Source organism: Neolamprologus brichardi, chromosome 2 (genome assembly GCF_056152115.1).
Source record: "Neolamprologus brichardi isolate AB-2024 chromosome 2, ASM5615211v1, whole genome shotgun sequence".
Taxonomy (NCBI): Eukaryota; Metazoa; Chordata; class Actinopteri; order Cichliformes; family Cichlidae; genus Neolamprologus; species Neolamprologus brichardi.
This window is the reverse complement of record NC_142105.1, coordinates 33,798,887-33,822,187: the sequence shown is the minus strand read 5'-3', so window position 1 is coordinate 33,822,187 and position 23,301 is coordinate 33,798,887. Positions and strand designations below refer to the sequence as shown.

Below are 23,301 nucleotides of genomic sequence, written 5' to 3'. Positions count from 1 at the left end.
TTATTTTAAACATACAGTATCTTGAGCATCACATTTGCATATAACCTTTTGTGACATATTTGTGAGCAGAGCTCTTGCATGAGCATGCACAAATGCAAAAGCTTCACTCGCCCTGCGGCGTAATTGTAAACTCCAGATCCTCTGCAGATGTTGACACATTGGATGATGTGATGAGGAGCATCATTTCCATTTGATAAAGTTCCATATTGAGACTAGTATGCACAAAAAGTGCAGAGTTTGCCTGTGTTTCAGTGTGAGAGTAGATGTGTCCATGTTTCCAGCCCCAGTGTGAATCAATATTGTAAATCGAGCTGCTCTGATATGTAGACCCACTTGCATTATCTGTAAGTTCATCATTCAAGCAGCAGGGGTGACAGAGAAGGAATGACTCAGTAAAAACTTCTTGAAATATGCATGTGGTTTGCAAGATTATTTATTCATGCGTGGCTGTGTGTTCCATTATGTGGAGGCTGCTTGTGTGTCACTGTTGTTGACGGAGAATCACTCAGGGAATAAGTACGCAATGTGAATGCAACTTAAAAGATTTAGTATGGGCTGAGGTGATATCTGACCAAAGGTTGGTTATTCAGTGCAACTCTGTTTATTGTTGCTGTGTAGGTGTTGCTTTTTCCCTTTGGAAGGAAACTCCTGTTTGATCTCATTCATATTTCTCTCCTGCCTCCAGATTTCGACCCTAGCCTCAGTATGATGGCTGGAATTACCCCCATGAACCCAATGATGCCCGGCCTCGGTATGGTACCTGCACCTCTCTCCCAAGACGTGCCGGTTGTCAAGGAGATCATCCACTGCAAAAGCTGCACCTTGTTCCCCCCCAACCCCAGTAAGTCATAGTATTATGCTAATCCTGCACCGGCTCCCCTCACCGGTCCAGTCTTTTCTTCTAATACAGCTAAAAAGACAACATTTCTTTGGCAGACATCAGCTCGTGTTAGAGCTTGAGATGCAGCACCTTAATTAAAAATACCTCAAAGAAGGGTCAGGTTTTAAATGCATTATTTTTTAATTGGGTTTAATTAATAATCTTGTCCTGGACAGCATCTTCAGCTAAATTGATCAGAAGTTCAGATTGAGCATAGATGGCTACAAAGTTGAGACCAAACAGCTGATCTCATCAGCTGGTTTCAATTCCAGCTGACATCAGCTGACCACTGATCATGTTGGTAAAATCTTAAGTACCGTATTTCCCGGACTACAAAGCGCACCTGAATATTAGCCGCACAAGCTAAAATCAGGGAAAATCCTGTTTTGTACATACATTAGCCACACCTGACTAAAAGTTGCAGGTGTTTCAATGTTGACTTATCATATGTAAGAGAATATGCACAAAGGGAACTGTCAGGAAACAGATGGCTGTTTGGAGACACACCCCTTTTATTAATATTTTGAAAAACAAGTTATGGGTACATATTTGCATAACTTTTTAGGTATATGTACAAGCAGCGGTAATTACAAGTACGAAACATGTACTGTGCTTCATAAATGAGTAACAAATGTAGTACATAACAATAACCTACAGCACACCAGAAAAATAGATTCTACCTTTTAGGCTCAGGTGCAGTGACACGGCTTTAACAAGAAGAAAAGTCAGTCATTCACCATCTTTCTCTTCTTCCTGCACTAAAACCACCAAAGTCTCTTCTCCAGTGTCGGAAACGAACAGGCTCAGGGTGGCTTCGTCATCCACTCTCCTTCGTTGTCACTTTCAAAACCAAACAAATCCTCGTTGTCAGTGTCAGAGTCGAACACCCTCAGAAGGGGTCCAGCCCTTTGAAATCCGTTGGTGATCGTGGATGTTTTCACACTTTTCCACGCTGTCAGATTCCACCGGTGGAGTTGAGCATAACTTACTTTTCGCAAGTTTATCGCCGCTCGTCATCCACGCCTCCCGCTGAACGCGTAGCGCTACTTCGAAGTTTGTTTTTCGCGCTACTTGTACGGCACTATGTTGCCTGGCGGATCGACATGTGACCAACATACCACTCTTGAACCCCGATACTGTGTGTCTGATCACGTGCCCTTCCGCCAGGCAACGTAGTGCCGTACAACAGCGGAACAAACAAAACAAATCTTACGATATCACAAAAATCATGGACAATCCGTAGAAAAGCCGCACCTGGCTAAAAGCCGCAGGGTTCAAAGCTTGTGCAAAAAGTAGCGGCTTATAGCCCGACAATTACGGTAAGCCCTTTTATGTACATTGCTTTAGCCTGCTGACAGTTGCCGTGCAAGCCACTTTGCAACCCGCATCAAGCTCAAGTCTGTTCTGTTTGTGATTCTACTTTCGCTCTTCGATGTCCTTATGCTTTCGATCCATGTGCAGAATAGCAGGGAAGTCCCACAACATCTACGCCCAAATTATTTTTTTCACTTTACTGCAGATGCAAAAGAAATGGGGGGGGGGGGACAAAAATTGAGTTGTTTCTTGAAGATTTGATCATATTTATCTGTTTAGGTGATTTATTGCTTTGCAGGATTTCTACCCATACGGTTTTGTTAGACTCAGTGTTACACTGTCATAAACAACGTCAGCACAAGAGAAGAGACACCTGTTCACTTTAAGCTGCATTTACATTCTGACGAACACAGTGGAAAGTTTCAGGGCAAAAATCTCACTTTGTATAATCTGACGTTGTGTGTTTCCCAGAGTGGCGTTTATATTTATCTCACCACCACCTTCCAATTATTCCGAAATAGTGGGGGGGTGCTTTGATTGATCCCACCTCTGCTTTACGGATTTCCTGCTGCATAAAGCTCTCTGCCTGGGGACTTTTTTCAAACAAGTGCTACATGTCATCTTCAAGGTGAACTGAAAGAAAAGCTCCTTACCACATTAGCATTCACTAGTTTACAATCCTTTTGCAAAACAAAACACACTCCTGAATTTTATTAGGCAAATATTGTTTTTCACGGCACACATAAAGCTGTTTTAAGATATTCTTGTGCATCTGCCGTATGCGTTTAGGCTCAGTATATGTGACAAAATAGAGCAGAGAGAAAAGCAGATTAAAAGTTTAACTTCACCTTGGATCATATTTCGAGCTAGTTGTCAGGAGCAAGTAGAGAAATGAACCAGGTACTTTGTTCAGGGGCAGCTACAAACCCCGAGGCTAAATGAGGGATCAGCTTGTCAAGAAATTACCCAACAACTTGATAGCCTGTCACAGTCACTCACAGTCACAAAAACTTTTTTAGAAAATGATCTCTTCTCACATGGACATGAGGCTTAATTGGTAACCTTTTTCATCCTCCTTGTTACTTTCTACTTCCCTGCCTCTACTCTGCTCCACTTACTCACTTTTTTGCTCCCCGGCTCTACTTATGATCTTTTTGCGTGTCACTTATTCCAGTGTCACAAAAAAGCAGTCCATCTATAAGCCAGGTATTTTAAAATAGGCAGACAATTGAGAAGCTGTCTAGCTTGATTCTTCTCATGAAAGCTAAGTAGCTCTGTAGGAGGTCCACAGGGATGGCTAATGCCCAGTGAGAATTGGCGCCTTATCAAATGGGTTGATTTTGTGTTTCTGTGGCTCTGAGAGTTCTGGTGTCGATCTCAAGTTGTTGGTGTATCTGTCAGGGTCGCATTTCCCAGCTAAGGGAACTAAAACCAGTTCAGGTATTGGGCAAGGTTGTGGTATGTCGCCAGTTTATTTACAATATCTCATCTACAGTTTGACTCATTCTATTTCCATCCTGAAAACTGTTAATTGAGAAATAATATTAAAAATATGTTGCTGAGCCTTAAGGTAATGACTATCAGACCAAAGCCCAAAGGAGTTTTGCACTTAACAGACCATCACAGGACCTTTGAAGGTGTCTTGAGGAATTGGACAACACATCTTTGTGGAGCAAGGCACGGCCAGCATATCTAACCGACTGCAAACTTAACGCTACTCTTTGTCTTGTTTCTTCTTTGGGAGGTTTTGCTATGTAAATGACCCTTCTACCAGATGTGGTGTGAACATCTGGCCATCACTATAATGTAAAAGATGGATGATAAGTCAAACCTGGTCTCTTCCTCCTGTTGTTCCCTGGTCTAAGTGTAATGCTCACATTTCTTGTAGGAGCTTTAACCCTTTAAAGCCGGTCGGAGCGGACACGCTCCGTTTTGCGCAACTACATTTAAATCCCGGTAGCTCTGCAACCACGTGAGCTAGCGCAATAATTTTTTTTGCATATGAAACCGGAGGAGTTGTACTTACATCTTATGCCATCAGCTTGTCCTCGGTCACAGTTTCCTTCCACATATAGCTTTGCAAAAACTGCATAAAAAGCACTTGCAGCAACAAAAACATAATATTCCAGAAACACGCTTTGCCGATCCGAACAGCTGTTTGTAACACTTCCTACGTCCATCAGCGCGAACTATCGCATGTCCGCCATGACCTGCCCGAAACTGGAAGTGACGTCATTTTCGCGGAAATGTAGTTTTTTACCATCAGGGCCTCATGAGCCTATACTGGTGTTTTTAAAAGTTATGTTTGACTTGACTTTCTGTGTGGTTTCTGGGATGCTTAGGACTCATATTGCACTGCTGGAAATAGTTTATTTTGATGCATATGCTGCTTTTTTGCAAAGTTGCATTATAATATTTATTTTCGTTTTTCCTGCAGTGTATAAAAATTGGTGTATTTCAAAAATAAAACTATGAAGAGACTCAAAATAAATTTCCTGTGGTGGGAAACTATTTTGTGCAACTTTTTTGTATTTACAGTTTTGAGGGATAAGCCTCTTAAATTTCTCTAACTAGAAATATATGTTAAAAAAACAAAAACGATTTTCAATTTTTTTGTAGTTTATTGCACTTTTAGCAATTTATGTAATTACTATGCACTTAATGCAGACATATTATTAAAATTTGGGCTATAATGGTTGTATTGATGTATAGCAACTTGAAATGCTCCCAAAAATGGCTCCACAGCATGTAAACATATAATATAAGCTCTGGCAGACTTGGTTCTATGGTAGGTCTTAAAGGGTTAAGGCAATGATCACATTTACACAGTGAACTGCAATGGACTGTGTTCTGACACATCTTACACTTACACTACTTCTCCTTTTGTGTATGTGATTGGACCACACGGACCAGCCATCACTCCACATCACTCATTGTCCTTTATTTGATAACCTTTCTGAAGCCACTAACTTCGACCCACAAGACCTGTCATTTTGGAGTTGCTCTGAGCCGTCGTCTAGCCGTCGCAATTTGGCCTTTTGTCAGCGTTGCCTGAACTCTTACACATACCCATTTTCTCCTGTCTCCAACACAAACTTGAAATCCTGTCTGTTTGCTTGCTGCTTATTACAATCCAAGCCTGAAAGGTATCATTGTTATAGGATCAGTGTTATTAATTTCACGTCTTTATATGTGGTGTCATTGACGATTATCTCACCTCGACTGAAAAATTCAGTCAGCTAAAGGACACGGCTGGACGTGGCATGTGAGGATATATGTGGAGACCTCTAAAGCTAAAGAGAGTCTGACATGCAGAAAACAGCAGAAAACAGCTTTATTTAAGTCAACACTGTCATATAGTTAAATGCACAGTTGCACCAGATACTGTATCAGCGTTTGTTTAACAGGCAAGAAAGTTTACTCAGTCTTTCATATCAAAAAATGGTGTTAAGTTTTATTTTTGAGAAGATGATCTTGTCAGCATCTGTCTCGCTAAGGCTGTGTCGTCTTCCCAGTATGACAGAACTGACGGGTGAGTGAGAGGAGAACATTTTGATGGCACTGAATCATTATTTCATGCTGCATGCTGTCAAAAGTGCTTTGAGATGCAAAATAGTGGTGGCCGGGACAAATCGTTGGGAGATGAAGTTATTTGAAGTCTTTGTCATGTGTTTACCCAGAGAACATATAATACGGTTGGATTATACCTCACCATTGAGCCAGTATAAAGCTTGCTGTTAATGGAATGTGTATGAATCACTGTTACAGTAACGAAGGACTGCAGCTTGGAGCCAGAGCCATGTTAATGTTGCTCACGGTTTGAACTGCAGCAGCGAAGCAAACACTGGCGTTTGCTGCATCGAGGCGTTAAGCAAATATCACAGGAAAGTGCTCGCGTCTTGGCAACAAGGTTGCATATGGTGTCCATCACAAGTAGTCATTACCCTCTAGCTGCACACACTCAACCTGACACCGCATGCAGCATCCTCGCTCACTGACCTTTTAGCTGAGCAACAACAACCCTTTCAGCCCTCCCCCAGCTCTGGTGCTTTCTCTCTCTTCTGTCTTCTCAGTGTGCATAACCTTACAATCAGTGCACATCCTCATCAAGCCCTTCTTCTCAATGCGTCCCCCCCTCTTGACTTCAGTCGAACCCTCTCAATTCAGCATTGATCACTGGTTCACCTTCTCTGCCTCTTTTGCCTGGTCAACTATATAATGCTTCGGTGGTATTGTAAATGGTTTGCAAAGGCTTTACTCCCAGTGTTTGGACCCATGGACCCACTTCAAAGCTTGATAACTGTTTTTCTTACCCAACCCTCTGAGGATGTTGTTAGAGAAGAGTTTGTATAGTTATCTTTACAGAGATGTTAGTATTCTTGCTGTGTGTACCAGTTCGACATATGAACACATACAGTATCAAATATTTAGGAAGGACGCTCAGAAATGTTTGGTTGGTTTGTTTGGGGTTTTTTTTTTTCCAGTTTCTTGGCTCATTATTGATTTTTATGCATTTCATGCAAGTGTTGTGCGCTGTAAGCAGGGCCCCATTGTACATGCTTCATGTGTTTGCATCAACCAGTTATTCAGACAGTAGTAAGCAAACCGATTAAACCAAACTAAACCAAACCGACACTGATGTGCAGATCGCAGTGTGTGCAGTTGTGAGACAGTTGTGCCATTTTTCGCCGTAATTCTTCGTGCACGTGGCTTCGTTCACCCCTGACAAGAATCAGCTAAACATGGGTACTTGAATGTGTGTAGATTGTAGTTTGTCTTCGTGGTGGGGCGTGGTCTGCGGGGGCGTGCGGACAATCCTGCACAGCATCTGCAATCACGTCCGCCGTGTTAAAACACGGGGATTCGGGGGTTGGTGGAGTGTTTTGTGGTGCGGCTGGCAGCCTGTGAGCTGCAAATAAATCCGGCTCAAAATGACGACCTGTGGTCCCGCCGTGCCTTATTCACACCACAGTCTTGTAAACTGTTGGCCTTTGAGGGGCAAAGCTTCCTCTCTGCGGCATCTTCTCAGACCATGAAAGGGTGTCTGGTCAGTCGAGGTGATGGATTACAATAACCTGTGACAGTGTAGCAAACCACTGGGTGGTCATATGAAGAGCAGGCCATTGGGACGGGGCTGAACTAAAAATGAGCCAGTCTGTTCACAGCCACATTCATGAAACTGTGTGTGCAGAACAATTCAGTCTAATACAAGAGAAAATCACAGGGTCATTTTTGAGGCGCTGGTTTGTCCTTTATTATATTATTAGTTCTTTCTACTTATTATTACTGTATTGTTCTGTGTAAATAATCATTCTGTACATACGATAATTTTTAATCCTACAACTGTTTATAACCTGCATAGTTCATATTTCTGTATAGTTTTTCATATTTATATCCTGTTCATAGCCTGTACATACTTATAGTTATAGCACATTCATAACATACTTCATACCGTGTACATTACACATATCTATATTATTGCTAATATATATTGTAATATATCTATATCATGGCTAAAGCTCTTCTGGATGGATGCAAATTGCATTTTGTTGCCTTGTACCTGTGACATGTGCAATGACAATAAAGTTGAATTCTATTCTATTCTATTCTAACCTGTTAAATTCTGTTTCGGCTCTTCCATTTAGCCGTCTGCTCAATTTTCTCCCGTTTCTCCTGCTTTCCTTTGTGTGCACTGTCGAAAACACCGAATGGTTTTTAGTCATTTGTGTTGTATGATTTCCCAAAAGATCCCACAAAAGCTGCTCCATCCATCCTCTTCCTTTGCTTCCTTAGCCTCAGGTTCTCTGGCTCATTATATTTGCATAAAATGCAATCACATGCACTGTTCATAAATGCTTTGATATCCTCTGATATCATGTATTTACTGTAATCTGGAAGTCACAAATAGCTCATCTAGAGAGTTGTTTCTAATTCATTTGCATAAAATGTTCTATTGTGATAAACAGTGCGATTCAGTCGCACAGCAGGCAGCCGAGGGGATTGCAAAATGATTTCACTCCTGCTAAGTTTTAAAAGATACACAGAAATTAACAGATTTAGGCTAAAAAAAAAAAACCAAGACTTTCCATTGTATTCTTTTTAGATAACTTACAACATGTCACATCAGGTTATTTCTGCACTGCACCTGTTCTCCCTTCTCCGTCCTCCTTGCTCCATCGGCCGCTCGTGGACCGAAAAGGTCAGTTAATTTGGAAGTCTTTGTTGCATCTGCCAACAAAGCGTTTTCGTGCTATCGCAGCTTTTTCTGCTCTGCCTTTACTTTTTCTGTCCATCTCAACTGAAAAACGAGTCTAATCCGCCAACGCTAGAGGTCAAGGAATGAAACAGACGATGTTTTGCTTTAACCGGTCACATTTAAAGAAAAGCAGAGGCGGGGGGGGGTTGTTGGAGCCTGTGTGTTAAGGTAGAAGAGATATGGGGGGGGGGGATTAAAAGAAAGAGATGGCTCTGGCTCAGAGACATAAAGTTTGTTTGCAGCTCTTCAGTGCTGCATGCAAGTACAAGGAGCTCTGACAGCAGGGGATTATGAGCTGATAAAGCTTTTTAGCCAAAAGAAAACTCTGACTTTGGATCGTTGTGTTTTCACAACTAAACTAACTCCCCTAACTTTTTTTCTTTGTGTGTTACATGCTGCTATAGTATATTGTTGTGCTTATAATAACTAAATATATTGTTTATTATTGCTGTGTCCAAGTTATGCATAGCTGGTTGGCTCTTTATTAGATATTATGAATCAGTTGTTTCACCTTTATTCCTTATGATCATGCTGTGCATCTGCCCGGTCAGTCAGTAATTACTTGTTATTAATAGTAAGAAATGAAATTTTACATGATTACATGTTCAGTATGCTTTATGGTATTTTTATGGTAAGATGTTAACTTTTACATAACACAAAACCTCCAAGTGTTAATCGTCTCCAAGTAATTAAAGCTTCCTAGCTTTAATTCTGAGGAACTACTGTCTACTATAAAGTTGCCTCAGAACCAAGTAATAATAAAATCCTTTCTAGTGCACAACTTCTGCAGTTAACAAGTTCTATTTGTAACTACTTAAACACATTAAAATTATACAGCGTTTATTCCAGTTAAACAAGAAGTGATTACACGTAGAACGATCCCATTTCATACTCGTCCCCTTCAGAGATTCTCTGAAAAGCCGTTGAACGAGGCTGCGATTGTTCAAGGCTACGAAACCGTCATTGTTTTCAGCTGATGGAGCTTTTTGTTGTGCGGGATTATCTTTGTGTGCAGCCAATCCAGATGTTTAATGCCCACCGAGTTCCTGTTATAGGAATGGTCTTTAACAGGCCTAATCTGCCTACAAACCTGCCTGCAGAGATTAGTAGGCAGTTATCATTCACTGTAATCAGTGATTGAACAGAAAACGACGCGGAGCATTGAGAAAACCTCAGGTTCATGTTAACCTTGAAACTTAACCCAAAAAGTCATTTTGGTGTCTAAACGTAACCAAATAACATGTTTAAATGTTTATTGAGGCTGCAGAACGAAGAATGCCTGTTCTAGAACAACATGTATAAGAACATAACTTATTAATGACGACTTTCTTCCTTATTGTTAAGTAGGAGGCTATTGATCGAGAATAAGGCATTAGTGTTTCATAGTAGCTAATAATGATCCTAAACTGTTACCAAAACCGAAGCTGCATAAGGAGTCCACTACCAGTTTGTTTTTGAGCGTGAGATGAGCCGCCCTGCTGAGAACACAGCAGCTTGTGTCGTTCTCTCCTTCAGTCTTTTATCAAATCTGGTGCTGGATTGAATCCAGAGCTTTCATTAAAGTTTGAGTTCTTGCTTTACAAGCATCAGTGGAAGAGTTTGGTTGTTGAGTGACGGAACAAAATATAAAAAACATGAACCATGTGTAACGTGAATCTGAAATCGTATTCACCTGTGCATATGTTAGAATAATAAGAATATATGTGTGCACTTGTGTCAACAGATGAATCCTTTAAAGACTGATCCAGAAGGCAGAATAGGAAACTCTGAATGTCGTACAGAGGGTGCTGCTAGACTCTTTCTTAACCCTTTAAAACCGGTCAGAGCAGGCACGCTCTGTTTCGCGCAACTACTTTTAAATCCCGGTAGCTCTGCAACCACGTGAGCTAGCGCAATAATTTTTTTTGCATATGAAACCTGAGGAGTTGTACTTACATCTTATGCCATCAGCTTGTCCTCGGCCACAGTTTCCTTCCACATATAGCTTTGCAAAAACTGCATAAAAAGCGCTTGCAGCAACAAAAACATAATATTCCAGAAACACACTTTGCCGATCCGATCAGCTGTTCATAACACTTCCTACGTTGGAATAGACGTCAGCGTGAACTTTTGCATGTCCGCCATTACCTGCCCGAAACCGGAAGTGACGTCATTTTCGCGGAAATGTAGTTTTTTACCATCAGGGCCTCAGTGAGCCTATACTGGTGTTTTTAAAAGTTATGTTTGACTTTATGACTTTCTGTGTGGTTTCTGGGATGCTTAGGACTCATATTGCACTGCTGGAAATAGTTTATTTTGATGCACATGCTGCTTTTTTGCAAACTTGCATCATAATATTTATTTTCGTTTTTCCTGCAGTGTATAAAAATTGGTGTATTTCAAAAATAAAACTATGAAAACACAAAATAAATTTCCTGTGGTGGGAAACTATTTTGTGCAACTTTTTTGTATTTACAGTTTTGAGGGATAAGCCTCTTAAATTTCTCTAACTAGAAATATATGTTAAAAAAACAAAAACAATTTTCAATTTTTTTGTAGTTTATTGCACTTTTTTGCAATTTATGTAATTTCTATGCACTTAATGCAGACATATTATTAAAATTTAGGCTGTAATGGTTGTATTGATGTATATCAACTTGAAATGCTCCCAAAAATGGCTCCACAGCATGTAAACATATAATATAAGCTCTGGCAGACTTGGTTCTATGGTAGGTCTTAAAGGGTTAACAGCTGTTACTAGGAAAAAATACTTACGCCACTAATGAAATTACTACTAAAAACAATAAACTCCTGATCAGTCCTCCTCCTATATCTCAGGTATCCAACCAAGTTCAGCCCCATTGCAGAGATTTCCTAGTAGACGTCTAGAAATACAGCATCCTCTGCATTACACTGATTAGCTGGTTCACTTCTCATCGACCACGCTAATCATATTCATCATGGATGAGAAGCTATTGGAGATTAAATCAGTCAACATTCATCTGTGATGAATAAGTGATTTCTGCAGTGCGAGGGACCCTTCACATTAAAAGATCTGTCACTTTGGGCCCAACAGAATTTCATTTTCATGGATTTGATTTTTCAGTTTCTCTAACAAAACTTGGTTAAATTCATTAATGATATGATTTTTTTAGGTCATGAGTGCTCTTTTCTAAAAGGACTTCACTGCACAGCATCACTGAGAATTTTGTTTTTGCTTATATGACATGCAGATGCCGTCTTGCTCCTTTAATGCTGCTGTGATCATTATTCTCAGTCTGGATGTAGAAGCTTTTTCTAAAATGGATTTTTCATTAATGCTCTGCTATTACGCTGCATTTGCTTTTGTCAGTCTTGCTTATTTGGTGATGGGATCCTTTATTATGCTATAATTATTTATTATCAAAATTTTTGCATTTCTCAAAGCACCAATGGTCTCTTATCTTTATTTTAATGGATATTTTTACTGTACATGATAATCCAGGTTTTATATTTATGGTTGGCTGTAGTTCTGCTTTATTTTCATCTATAGTTTTAACTTGTCTCCATGTTTAATACACAGATGTCTTAAAAAAGACAAAATAAACACCTATTTGATTAAAAGCTGAACAAAATGTTGTTATTACAAAGTGATGAAAGGTTTTTTTAATCATTTTTCAGGCAGTGCTGTTGATAATAGTTCTGTTTGTTGCTTTGTTTTTGTTTTGTTTTTTTCTTGCAATGAATTTTGAAGAAAACCACTTTTCTCTGGCAAAATCCAATCAATGGTTACCGCTGCTTGTATTGTTTTCATCTTCACAAAGAGCAAAATAAAGTGTTTTACCCAAATTATTCTTGGGTTTCTGTGTTTAAGTTCACACAGCAGTGATTGAGAAACATTGCAATGACTTTTCTGAACTGCAAACATTAAGAAATGCTGTCGACTAATTACAGCTGTTCGTTTTTCCAGCCTCGTATTTATATTTCAACTGGATGATGTCTCACACACTGCTCTTCTTTGTCACAGACCTGCCCCCTCCGGCAACCAGAGACCGCCCTCCGGGATGTAAGACTGTGTTTGTCGGCGGTCTGCCAGAAAACGCCACAGAGCAGCTCATCATGGAGGTCTTTGGGCAGTGTGGTGACATCACAGCCATACGCAAAAGCAAGAAGAACTTTTGCCACATCAGATTTGCGGAGGAGCCGACTGTGGACAAGGCGCTCTTCCTGTCAGGTAAGAGGTCGCGAATCTAAAGCCTTCATTTTATTTTGGATATTTTTTTCTTTCTCTGTAAAGTCTAGAGATGCTGGTACAGGAAACTCCCAGTCAATCAGTGCATTTGTAATTCACCTTCAGCACCCGAGGTTAAACTTTGTGGCTGTACCACAAAGAAGAGCATTCAATTATTAAAAATGTTTTTATATTTCTTTATTCGACTGAGCACTAGCAGAAATCAAAAACTGGCTCTGATCTAAGCAGAGTTTTCTACTACAGGTGCCAAAGAAATCCATTTACCATAAAGGCAAATAAACCTCTACTAACCATGTATCATTGGCTTATAGGCTCCTATATTATCTCGTCCTTATTATTTTGACAGTAGCTTCTGGACTACATCTTAAATCTCTGAGAGCAAACACATTGTCCTGTGTTCCTGCTCCCCCCAATTCAGAAATCTTCTCTGCGTTATTGTGTGTCCATGCAGGTAGGCAGGTGTGGGTTTGAATGAGAGACCCGTCGATTTCGTCCGCATATACTCTTACAGTGAGATGTGGGAGTGGGGGTCCATATATTAAAGTGATGACAGAGCTGTGTAGTTCCCCCATAAATAACACCACACACACACACACTGTGCAAACAGTACCTAGAAATGACACCCACTCAAGCAGCCCCAGCACACCGAGATCTCCTCATATGAAATATCGAAGCAGCAGCAGGCTGGGAGCCTGAAGCAGACGGAGCAGACAGAGACCCCTGAAATCGCGCTCGTTTCTTTTCCTGCTTTTATTTTTGGTTTGTTGTTGTCGGCATCCAACGCTGTTTCACCCTCTTTTTATTTTTCCTTTGATGAGACTGTGTTGTGTCTGTCAGTAAATCACTCTGCACATCATTACGTTGCTCAGTTGGAAAACACACTCTTACACGTGTGACCGAAAACACACGTTGGATGCACTCTCTGATCATTTCGAAGCAATTAAATCACAAAATGGACCAGATTTCACTTCAGTCCACAACCAGCCATTAGTGGAAATTGAGTAAGGAGGGGAGAGTGGGGATAAGTGGGAACTAGTGTGGAGAAGAGTGGGGGTAATGAGGGATATTGTGGTGTTTCAGTGCCACTAGAGAAGTAATTGGCCTCTCTAAGTCTCCCTTGTGTATTCCCAAAAGGATGCAGGCCTTCTGTGCTCCACAAACCCTACAGCTAATATATCTTCTCAAACCAAGAGATCTAACAAGAAGAAGAGAGTAATGATGAGGGCGCGCTGGGGGTGAATCAACTCGTAGATCCCAATAAAAAGTGTCTTCACTGGATTTTGTTGGATCTAAATACACGTTGAAAGTAATGGAAAGTGTTTTACTGTTGGCTCAGAGGAAATCCCCAGTGGCGCAGACTACACATACCTTTTTAGAGTGTCACTCCTTTCAAATGTATTGCTTTTCAGTTCAGTCGAGTGTAACTTAAATCATTTTTCTCCGTTTTTTTTGAGCAGTGTAGAAGGTGTAAGACTAATGGAGAGTACCACAGACAAATGAGCACGCTTTAATGAGAAGCTGATGTAAACAGGACGCACGAATTTGACAGATGTCCGGAATTAGAAGCATCCATGTTTTGCTGCAGTCTACGTGCCACAGGCGGCTGTGTAACTGTTACTCTGTCAGTTACAACGTGACGAGTGATGTCACATGTTACCTTTTTTTTCCTTCGTGTTCTGAACTGTGAAGTAACAAATGAAACCCGAGGCTTTGTGAAACAGAAACAATGTAGCAGTGTTTAGACTAAATTCTGAAATCGTAACATGTAACAGCTGTGATCTGTTACTAAGCAGCCATTTTTGCACACAGTTTTAATAATGTCTTTCTTGAAGCTGTCGAATTCGTCCTTCATTTCTTGTGTGATGTCTTTCTTAAACGTGGCAACCTCAGTTTTAAACTCTGCTTTAAGTGAGTGAATTTCCTTAATGATATCCTGGAAGTCTGGGTGAGGGTGGCTAGCTACATCTCCTTCCATCTGCTCGCCTTGCACGCTGTTCTCGGACATGTCTGCGTTGCCTCCTCTTGCCAGCTCCACTTGTTTCACAAAATCCTTAATGTTTCCTTGTCTTTTTGACCTTCTTCCACCTTCCATGGCATTTATTACACCGTTTAGTGGTGGAAATATTCGAATTCTGGTTCTCTGTCGAGTTTTGACCAGGAGCTGCAAGCTTGTGCTGCCATCTTCCTTACGTCCCCCTAGTGGTCTCCCTCACAGTTTTTATAATGTGATGTGCAATCTGCAGGTGCACAAAGTTGTTCACTTGTATCGATACGTTGACCGTCGCTCCTTCTGCTCCTCCACATTATTTCTCTTAAGCTCCTCCTACTTCATTCGACCCTTATTTCTCTTTTATTTACAATTTCCGTTTCCTTCCTAGGTTATCGTATCCGTTTGGGTTCAAGCACAGACAAAAAAGACACTGGACGCCTCCACGTGGACTTCGCGCAGGCCAGAGATGACCTCTATGAGTGGGAATGTCGCCAGCGCATGTTAGCCAGAGAGGAGCGTCACAGACGCAAGATGGAAGAAGATCGCCTCCGGCCACCGTCCCCTCCTCCCATCGTCCACTACTCTGAGCACGAGTGCGGTCAGCTGGGAGACAAGATCAAAGGTAGACATGGATGCTGGCAATCTGTGCAGCATGTACAATGAAAGCAGGATATGAGAGCACAGACATAAGAGAAGAACCTGCCGCATGTGTGGAAGAAAATCATTTGCTTCTGTCACATTGTTATTGAGAGAATACAAAAATAGGTCTCATGGCGCCGTCTTTATTCATGCAATCCAAAAACTGACAAGGTAGATAATAAGTCATGACAGTGGTTGAGTACTGCGAGTGTGTGCTTGCAGGGATTTCCCAGTGCAGGACTTTACAGGAACAGCCATAAACTGCAGCCGGTAAATCTGAGAAAGTAATTCTGATGTTCTAACAAATTTGCTTTCAAAAGACGTTACGAAACGGCTGTTAAACACAGTAGATCAGTTTACTCTCCCTCAGCTTCTCTCTTATCTTGTCCTTCCTCCTCTCCTCTCCCTGCACTCTCCTCCCTGCTCATCCTCTCTCTTCTTTCTCCCGTTCTCGGCTTTCTGTCGAGTTTCTGGCTGAATAAACTTGTTTCACTAATGAGCAGTGACACTTCCAGGTCTCAGTCACAGTTGCCTAATAACAAAATGGCTGTGACTTTGTGCCTCTCAACCATCTGCGTGAGTCTTTTTCAGCTCTCCCTTCTCCAGCTCTGTGCCGTTCCAGCCAAGGATTTGTTTCTGATCACTTTGGGCTGCTGTTGTGAAAACTTTTATCCCAACTATTGCTTCAGATTTAGGTTTTCTTTCCAAAGGGGAAAGAGGATTTAGCCGTTTCTCCCAGACACTCGTATAACTCAGATCCTGCTTTTAATGACAAGACGCCTATAGAGGTTTTCACCAAGATCAAACCCTATAAATGGGTTTCATCTACTGTTTTTAAACTTGTCTCTGCTCTTAGCTGTTATTGAAGTCCACAAAGTTGTTTGTTTCCAAATATATAACTGTGTGTCATATTGTGTTTTTCTTTCATCCAGAGGCACTTATATGTTTTTATTAACCCTGCTTTTATTTTGTATATGTTCAGTACAGGAGAACATGTTTTTAATATTACAATGCACCTGCGTTTCAGTTTATTATATGAAACATTTATTAGTGAGCAGAAAGCAGAGCATATTTTCAGCCTTATGGGATTATAGGTGAGAAGTCTGTGCTTTATCATGCTTGGTGTTTGCCCTCCTCTCCTTTCGTGAGCCTGTACAGGGTGCAGCATGTTTTTCTCTTGTGTCAATCGTAACTCTTACTCTTTCTTGCCCAGATGACGGCAAATTTCCTGAAGCGGTTCGTGTGCTCCTGACCTGGCTTGAACGAGGCGAAGTTAACCGCAGAAACGCCAACAACTTCTACTCCATGATCCAGTCCTCCAACAGCCACATCCGCCGGCTGATGAGCGAGAAGAGTCAGCATGAAAAAGAGATGGAAGAAGCCAAAGACAAGTTCAAGACTGCTCTGGCTGGTATACTGGCTCAATGTGAGTTACTACAGTCTGTCTCTCACAAACACACACTTGCATATTTCAATTTTTACACTGTATATACTGTAAGGAAGCTCCTTATTGGGCAATACAGGAGGAGGATATGATGGCATGAGTCAAATCCTGTTTGGTGCAGTGTAAGTTTTAGGATAGCACACCCACATTGAATGGAAATAGTTTGTAAGCTAAACAAAGGCACCAAGAATCCAGATCAAGCCTGGAGAAGTGTAATCCACTAAAAAGTAAGTATGACATCGTTCACAGTCTCTCACATGATGCACAGACAAATGTAACTACTGACCTACACACTGCGGTTTAAAGGTTAGGCTTAATAGTGTCATAGCTGCCCTCTTGTCTTGTACTAAATTGTTGTTGGGACCATGGCTTAAAGGTAAGTTTAATTTCTTTCCTAAGAATGAAAATGGTAAATGGCCTGTATTTATATAGCGCTTTATTAGTCCTTAAGGACCCCAAAGCGCTTCACACACACATTCACACACTGGTGATGGCAGCTACATTGTAGCCACAGCCACCCTGGGGCGCACTGACAGAGGCGAGGCTGCCGGACACTGGCGCCACCGGGCCCTCTGACCACCACCAGTAGGCAACGGGTGAAGTGTCTTGCCCAAGGACACAATGGCAGGGCTCGAACTGGCAACCTTCCGACAAACTCCCAACTCTTTTCGCCACGATCGCCACGAAATGTTCCCTGTAAGGCTCCTGCTCCCTTTTTGTTGCATCTATAATACAAAATATTTCTTTAAAAAGTCAGAGGAAAGAAAGGTTGATATTGTTGTTGGAGGAAAACACAGTGGATTGTTATTAAGGTCGCCAGATGGATGTAGTAACATACTGCAAGAACACACTGGAGAGCAAGCATGTACAGGGAGTGCTGCACAGTGATGTTGATAAAAAGCCAAAGCCATAATAAAATGGAGCTTCAGCTCTTCAGCTGCTGATTCCCACTAAAGTCTGCAACACTTTGTCACCACATGCATGTTAAATACAACGTGACGTCATTAGAGACGGTCGCTAGTTTGCAACTGTTTCATTTTTGTTTATTAGATAAATAATGCACATGGAAAACACAGATGGTGGGTGTATAGTTCTTTGTATAAACCGGAAAGAGAGGCAGGCCTTTGTTGTTGTTGTTGTTGTTGTTGTTGTTTTGTATTAGCCATTCTCAATTATTTCAGCCACACATAAATTCTCAGCTTCTTCCTGATGCTGTAACTCAGCCTGTGGGAGGCTTTATTTGTCATAACAGCTCAAGTCTGTCTGGTTTGCTACTCGCCGTCCACAAATTGTAGTTTGTGAAGCTGTATGTCACCTTACAGGATGTCTCTTATCCCAAATTTAAAAAAGCATGTTCACTTAATCTTTAGTGGTGTCTATTGTTGCATACAGTCTCATTGCATGTGCTCAGGTTTTGAGATACTGGCTTCTGCTGCTGCCTCACTAGATTTGAAGTTGTGGTGCTTAAAGCCCTGAAAAACAAACTCAAAAGCTTCTCCAGAAACTCCAGATAATTGACAGTGAAGAGGTTGTATTTGACCAACTTTCTGCCGTGTCGAAGACGAGTAGTATACAAAATGTAAAAATATTTCCATATGTGCTCACAGGCCTGAAAGCCTGTCTGAACACGTGCCTCTCGTCTTTGCCCTGACCATCGATTGGATCCATCAAATTACAGGGTGCTGGGAAGATGATATTGATCCTTGAACTGTGCTATCTCTCACCACTCTGCAATCACACACACACCAACGCACACTTAACTGGAGGTCTTATTGGCTGCCCCTCTGCGTGAGTTGGGGCTTCTGCGATACACAGACCACCCAGGACCACCTGCATGACAACAGACAGGTAGCTGGTGGAAAAATCACTCCGTTGATGTACTGCACATAAGATAAAATCTGACACAGAATATATTTAGACGCAGAGCAGCTGTCTCCATCACATCCAGAGTAAATGGAGACCCTGAAGTTAAAGGTTCTGGCTTATTGCCTCGTGCTAATTGGGCACGATGACCCGAAAAAACTCCAGTCCAGTCCAGACTCGAGTCTCTACCCTTTAAACGACTTTGTAGTTACAGTCGTGTAAAAGGTTTTAGCAGCAGCAGAGAGCTTGTGGCATTTGCACAGGAAAAATAAATCAGGAACACTCTTACTTGAACAACTTGTTGTCCTTGGGCAAGGTTCTTGAGCCCACGTCTGCAGTGGAGCTGCATTGTGGTCAACGGTAGCATACTGAGAGTCGGCCTCGGTTATTTTTGGCAGCTGGCAGTTGCTGAGCAAAATGTCCCTCATTAAACAATAAGTCTGCAGCCGTGCTAGCAGCTCTGAGACACTGCACTCCTTCCCTTCTTCAAGTCACATCTGAGGTGCTATAATTTCTCTTTTTTAAATAGTATTAACTTCAGCATCCAGGATGTAATTATGACGGGAAAGCTGACATTTCTGGGGAAACCTGTGATATTCCCAACTGGCATTTAAAAGCACCTGAACTGACAGGAAAAAAGAAAATATGAGTAACTCTTCAGTCAGTGTCGAGATTGAATTCGGTATGTTCGAATTTGTTAGACACAGTGGTGTATTTGGCTAATCGGAAGCCACTCGGTTTAATTAAACCATACCCGTTAAATGCAGATTACCCATTAATTTGCTTGCTCGTAGTAAGAAGTGAAGTCGCTTCCCAAATATGCGCCTGGAAATATTTCAAGATGGCTACAGAACTACAAGATGTTCTTTCAGGAAATGTCAGAGAGTTTGTGCTCTGGGTTCATGAATAACTGCCAGGTTTAGTGATCCAGTGGTGATGTTTGTGTCAGCCTGAACTAAAATAATCAGTTTATGCTATAGTGTTGGTAATTACAGTCAAGAGTAGACATGTGCTAAAGAGCAACAGGCTCCGCATAAACCAGTTTGTCTCATATAATTCAAGCATGCTCTGCAGAAATCGTATAATTTATTGAACTTTTGCTTGTGGGAACCATCTGATCACTCTGCCATAAGATGATGCACACTGGCATCAGCTGGTAAGTAGAACACACGCATGCATACACCACTGAACGAACACACACACACACACACAGTTCTTTACATCCCTAGTTGACTCGGCTTTTTCACTCCTCTGCTCCTTCCCAACTGTCCTCTCTCTCTTTCTCCCTCTCTCTCTCTCTGTCTTTGGGTGGTCACTGGTCCTTCCCTGCATCCTGCCACAGTTGAACAGATTGTGTCTGTATTCCAAGCTGCTTCCAAACAAAAGGCATGGGACCATTTCTCCAAAGCTCAGCGCAAGAATCTGGACATGTGGCGCAAACAAGCAGAGGTTGGTACATTTTGATTTAACTGTGTCAATCACATCATTTATGGAAAAATTAGTCATTATCCCACTTTGTTTTACGCCTTCTCAATGTAAAGCTCTTTAAAATGTTGCTTGATACCAAAGAGGTGATGGTAATAATAAAGAAATAATAGGAGAGGGCAGAGCCCGTGTAATAGTAAGTAGCAGGTGCCTCTCAATCGAGCGAGATCCAGGCACAGACTGAGGCCCCGACCTCTGCCCTTTCCTCCTCCACTCCTTCCTCCAGCCTTGCCTCCCCCATGAAGAGATACAAGGTGCTTGGTGAGTCTGTTTCTTCCACCCCTAAGTGTTCAAGAAGAAAGGTAAATCTGCCTCCCCTGCCCTCTTCACCAATAAATTAGAAGATGTTGATTTTTGGGGGCTTTTTTCTTTCTCTGAAGTAAATGATTGAGGAACATATATCGAGAGCTAAAAGCATATTCGTTTTCAAGTCTAACAGCACTTTTGTCATCTGCTGTCTGCTCGCTGTTTTCTCTCTCTGCCAAATGGAACATTAATTGACATGATGATGGGTTGTATGTAATGGAGGGTCCGGCATGTGTTGCAGTCCTGCGTCTAATGGACCGTATATGAGCATATCTGATTGGTAAGTTTCTTTGAACCATAGTATGAAAAACAACAGTTTTAAGATGCAAGTTAAAGCCCAGTTAAGATGCTCATTAATAACGAAACACGTCGCAGCAGAAGCAGCAGTCAACTTGTGCAAAAAACGTCACATTGAAGGTAGGTGGTGGTGCAGAAATGTCGCTCCAATTATCAGATGTACTGCAGAATTATGAGCATGGAAGTTGTGTTTATAATGGCTCGTGTTAAGGCCTCTGAGTAAGAGGAAGCAGAATGATGCATATTTAATTGCACATGCTGCCATCAGAAAAGACCCTTTTGTGTTATTGCCTCACTCAGTCCTTAAGCAACACGCTCACTGGCAAATCATACAAACATACTCTTAGTATTGAAAGTTTTCAAATCTCTTATGTTGTGAACAGTGTTTACATCAGGCCTCGGGTGTTTTTCCGTTCGTTTCCTTCCTTGCGTACATTAGTGTGTACAGTATGACCCTAAATGTAAACAAAAGAGACCACGGTGGGTGGACACGGCTGCTAAATATGTCCTGATACGAGGAAACATCCTTCGAAGAGTTTTCCCTTCAGGCTGTTTTACACTTACAATCTCTGAGAAGAGATTTAGACACTTCGTGACATTGTGTGCTTGTCTCAAAGTGAAGTAGTTTCAACTCTAGCTGTTGGGTTAGCATAACCCCGAGTCGAGTCTTTATCTCTGGCTGTTAGCGCTCAGCGCCTGGAGAAAAGTAATCGTAACTAGCGAGGTCACATGCAACTGGTAGGCATCTTCAAGTATAGATTAACCTATTAAATCACTCGGTGCCCTTACTCCCTGTACATTCAAACACTGTGAAGTGTTTTAGTATCTGTCAGCTCATTGCTTTGGATCAGCACTTGAGCTTAACCTGCAGCAGGCAGAAAAAGAAAATGTATTAAATAAATAGGGAACAATTACTCAGGTATAGAAAAAAATCAACCTCTAAGGAGGCGATGCTCCTTTCTGCTTCACTGAAGGCTTACAATTCCAAAAAGTGCTCTTGCATTTTATGATTGCTTACAAGAAACACGTCCACGCCTATAGTGCTGGGTTGGTACAGTGCACTCAGCTGTTACCTTTAGTTATATATGGACGTGTAAAAGGCAACTACACATTGTGCGTGAAGGTCAGAGAACCAAAACAATGGGTTTAAAAAGTCAAACTGCATGTGGCTGTAGAGGTGGATGCTTCCACTTTAACATGGTGCCATTAAAGCTGATCATTTCTTTACATTACTATCAAATAATGGTTTTATTTCGTTCATACCTGTCTGTCTTAGAGGCTGCAGTGCTTGCAGCCACTGTCCCGTGTATAGAGAATAGGTAAGTAAGTGTTTGTTTGGGGACAGTTTAACATCAGAGAGCCAGTATCACTCTGTGGCTACAGGCGAATGATAGAGGAGCTGCAGCTCACAGGCAGAATCAGACAACAGCTGTCTCTCTGTCTTTATGTGGTGTGTGTATGCAGTGGATGTGTGCTTGTACACAGAGGGCTGTTTCTCCACATGTGCTTGTGTGTTTCGAGTACCTGTTTGACCTGTGCCACGGCTCAGGCTGATAACATCAGCTGACAGATGGTTTCAAATGTATTTACTCTCGGGCTGCTTTTTTGCTCCCTCGCTTAGAAATTGTTATTTCATTGATTTTGCACTTTTTATCTACTGATGGTGTTTGTAAACACAGCACTCCCCCATATGTGTCAGTAAATACTTGTTTTCATATTTCACTGTCTTTATTTCATTGATTGCCTCAGAGACGCCCTGTTGATAACGTGTCCTCGTCCGTGTAGTTGTGTGTAATACATGAAGAGAATATCATGCTTTGAAAAAAATCCTTTGAAAGACAGTAGAGGCTCATGGAGGCGTGTTGAGTGATGGCTTGTATGTTTTGCTTTTGTTCTAAAGCATAAATCATATATTTAATGATTTAACCCTTGTGTTGTGGGAATCCCGGGGACAACACAAATGAATGGAGGTCAAAGTTTAAATCACTTTTGAACGCTAAATGCTGTAAATGAGTGAAGTCGCAGGAGAGAGGAGTATCACGGTGAGATGATATTGATCGATGCCTTTGGCTTTAAATCGGCTGCCTCAAAGTTCAACCTTTAAGCTGCAACAAAGGTTGAGCTCTATAGATGATTGTGCAGCTGTTATATTAACAACTGCTTTTATTCTATTCATTAATATGTGTTGCATACGTGTGTAAATCAAGTCCTCACCGCTTTTGCAGCACAAGCTGAAATATTAGGCCTGTCAGAGCATGTAATCGTGTATCTAATGCATCATACATCTAAATTAGCTGTGCATCATAATTCTTTCGAGATGTATATTTTCCACTAAAATGCAAACATGTTATTAAAGGTCCAGACAGACCAAACAATGGAGATGTGGTAGGATAGTCTTAGTGTTAACAGTCGACCATATGTTTATTCGTTTGTTTTGACTTTCTCTCAGCACAAACCTGGAAGGTTTTGTCTCAATTACAGCCACTCCATTTCAGTGGTATGACCTTAATCTTTAAACCATTTTGAAACCTGCTTCTGGTTACTGGTCTCCAGATGGATGTAGTCATTAGCGATTCTGTCTGTGAGGGTGAAATGAAATGGAGAAGATTGGTATTTT

The 23,301-nt window shown here is 41.4% G+C and overlaps 1 protein-coding gene across 6 annotated transcripts in view; it reads left to right on the top strand.

Moving 5' to 3' along the window:
* The window catches only part of enox2 (ecto-NOX disulfide-thiol exchanger 2), a 199,959-nt gene that overhangs the window by 150,445 nt on the left and 26,213 nt on the right, over positions 1-23,301 (top strand). For all 6 annotated transcript variants that reach the window (XM_087851780.1, XM_087851784.1, XM_087851781.1 and 3 more), the window contains 5 exons: positions 686-841; positions 12,436-12,642; positions 15,039-15,272; positions 16,503-16,715; positions 19,939-20,045. In XM_087851780.1, coding sequence (XP_087707906.1) covers positions 686-841; positions 12,436-12,642; positions 15,039-15,272; positions 16,503-16,715; positions 19,939-20,045 — 917 coding nt within the window. The remainder of the gene's footprint in view (positions 1-685; positions 842-12,435; positions 12,643-15,038; positions 15,273-16,502; positions 16,716-19,938; positions 20,046-23,301) is intronic.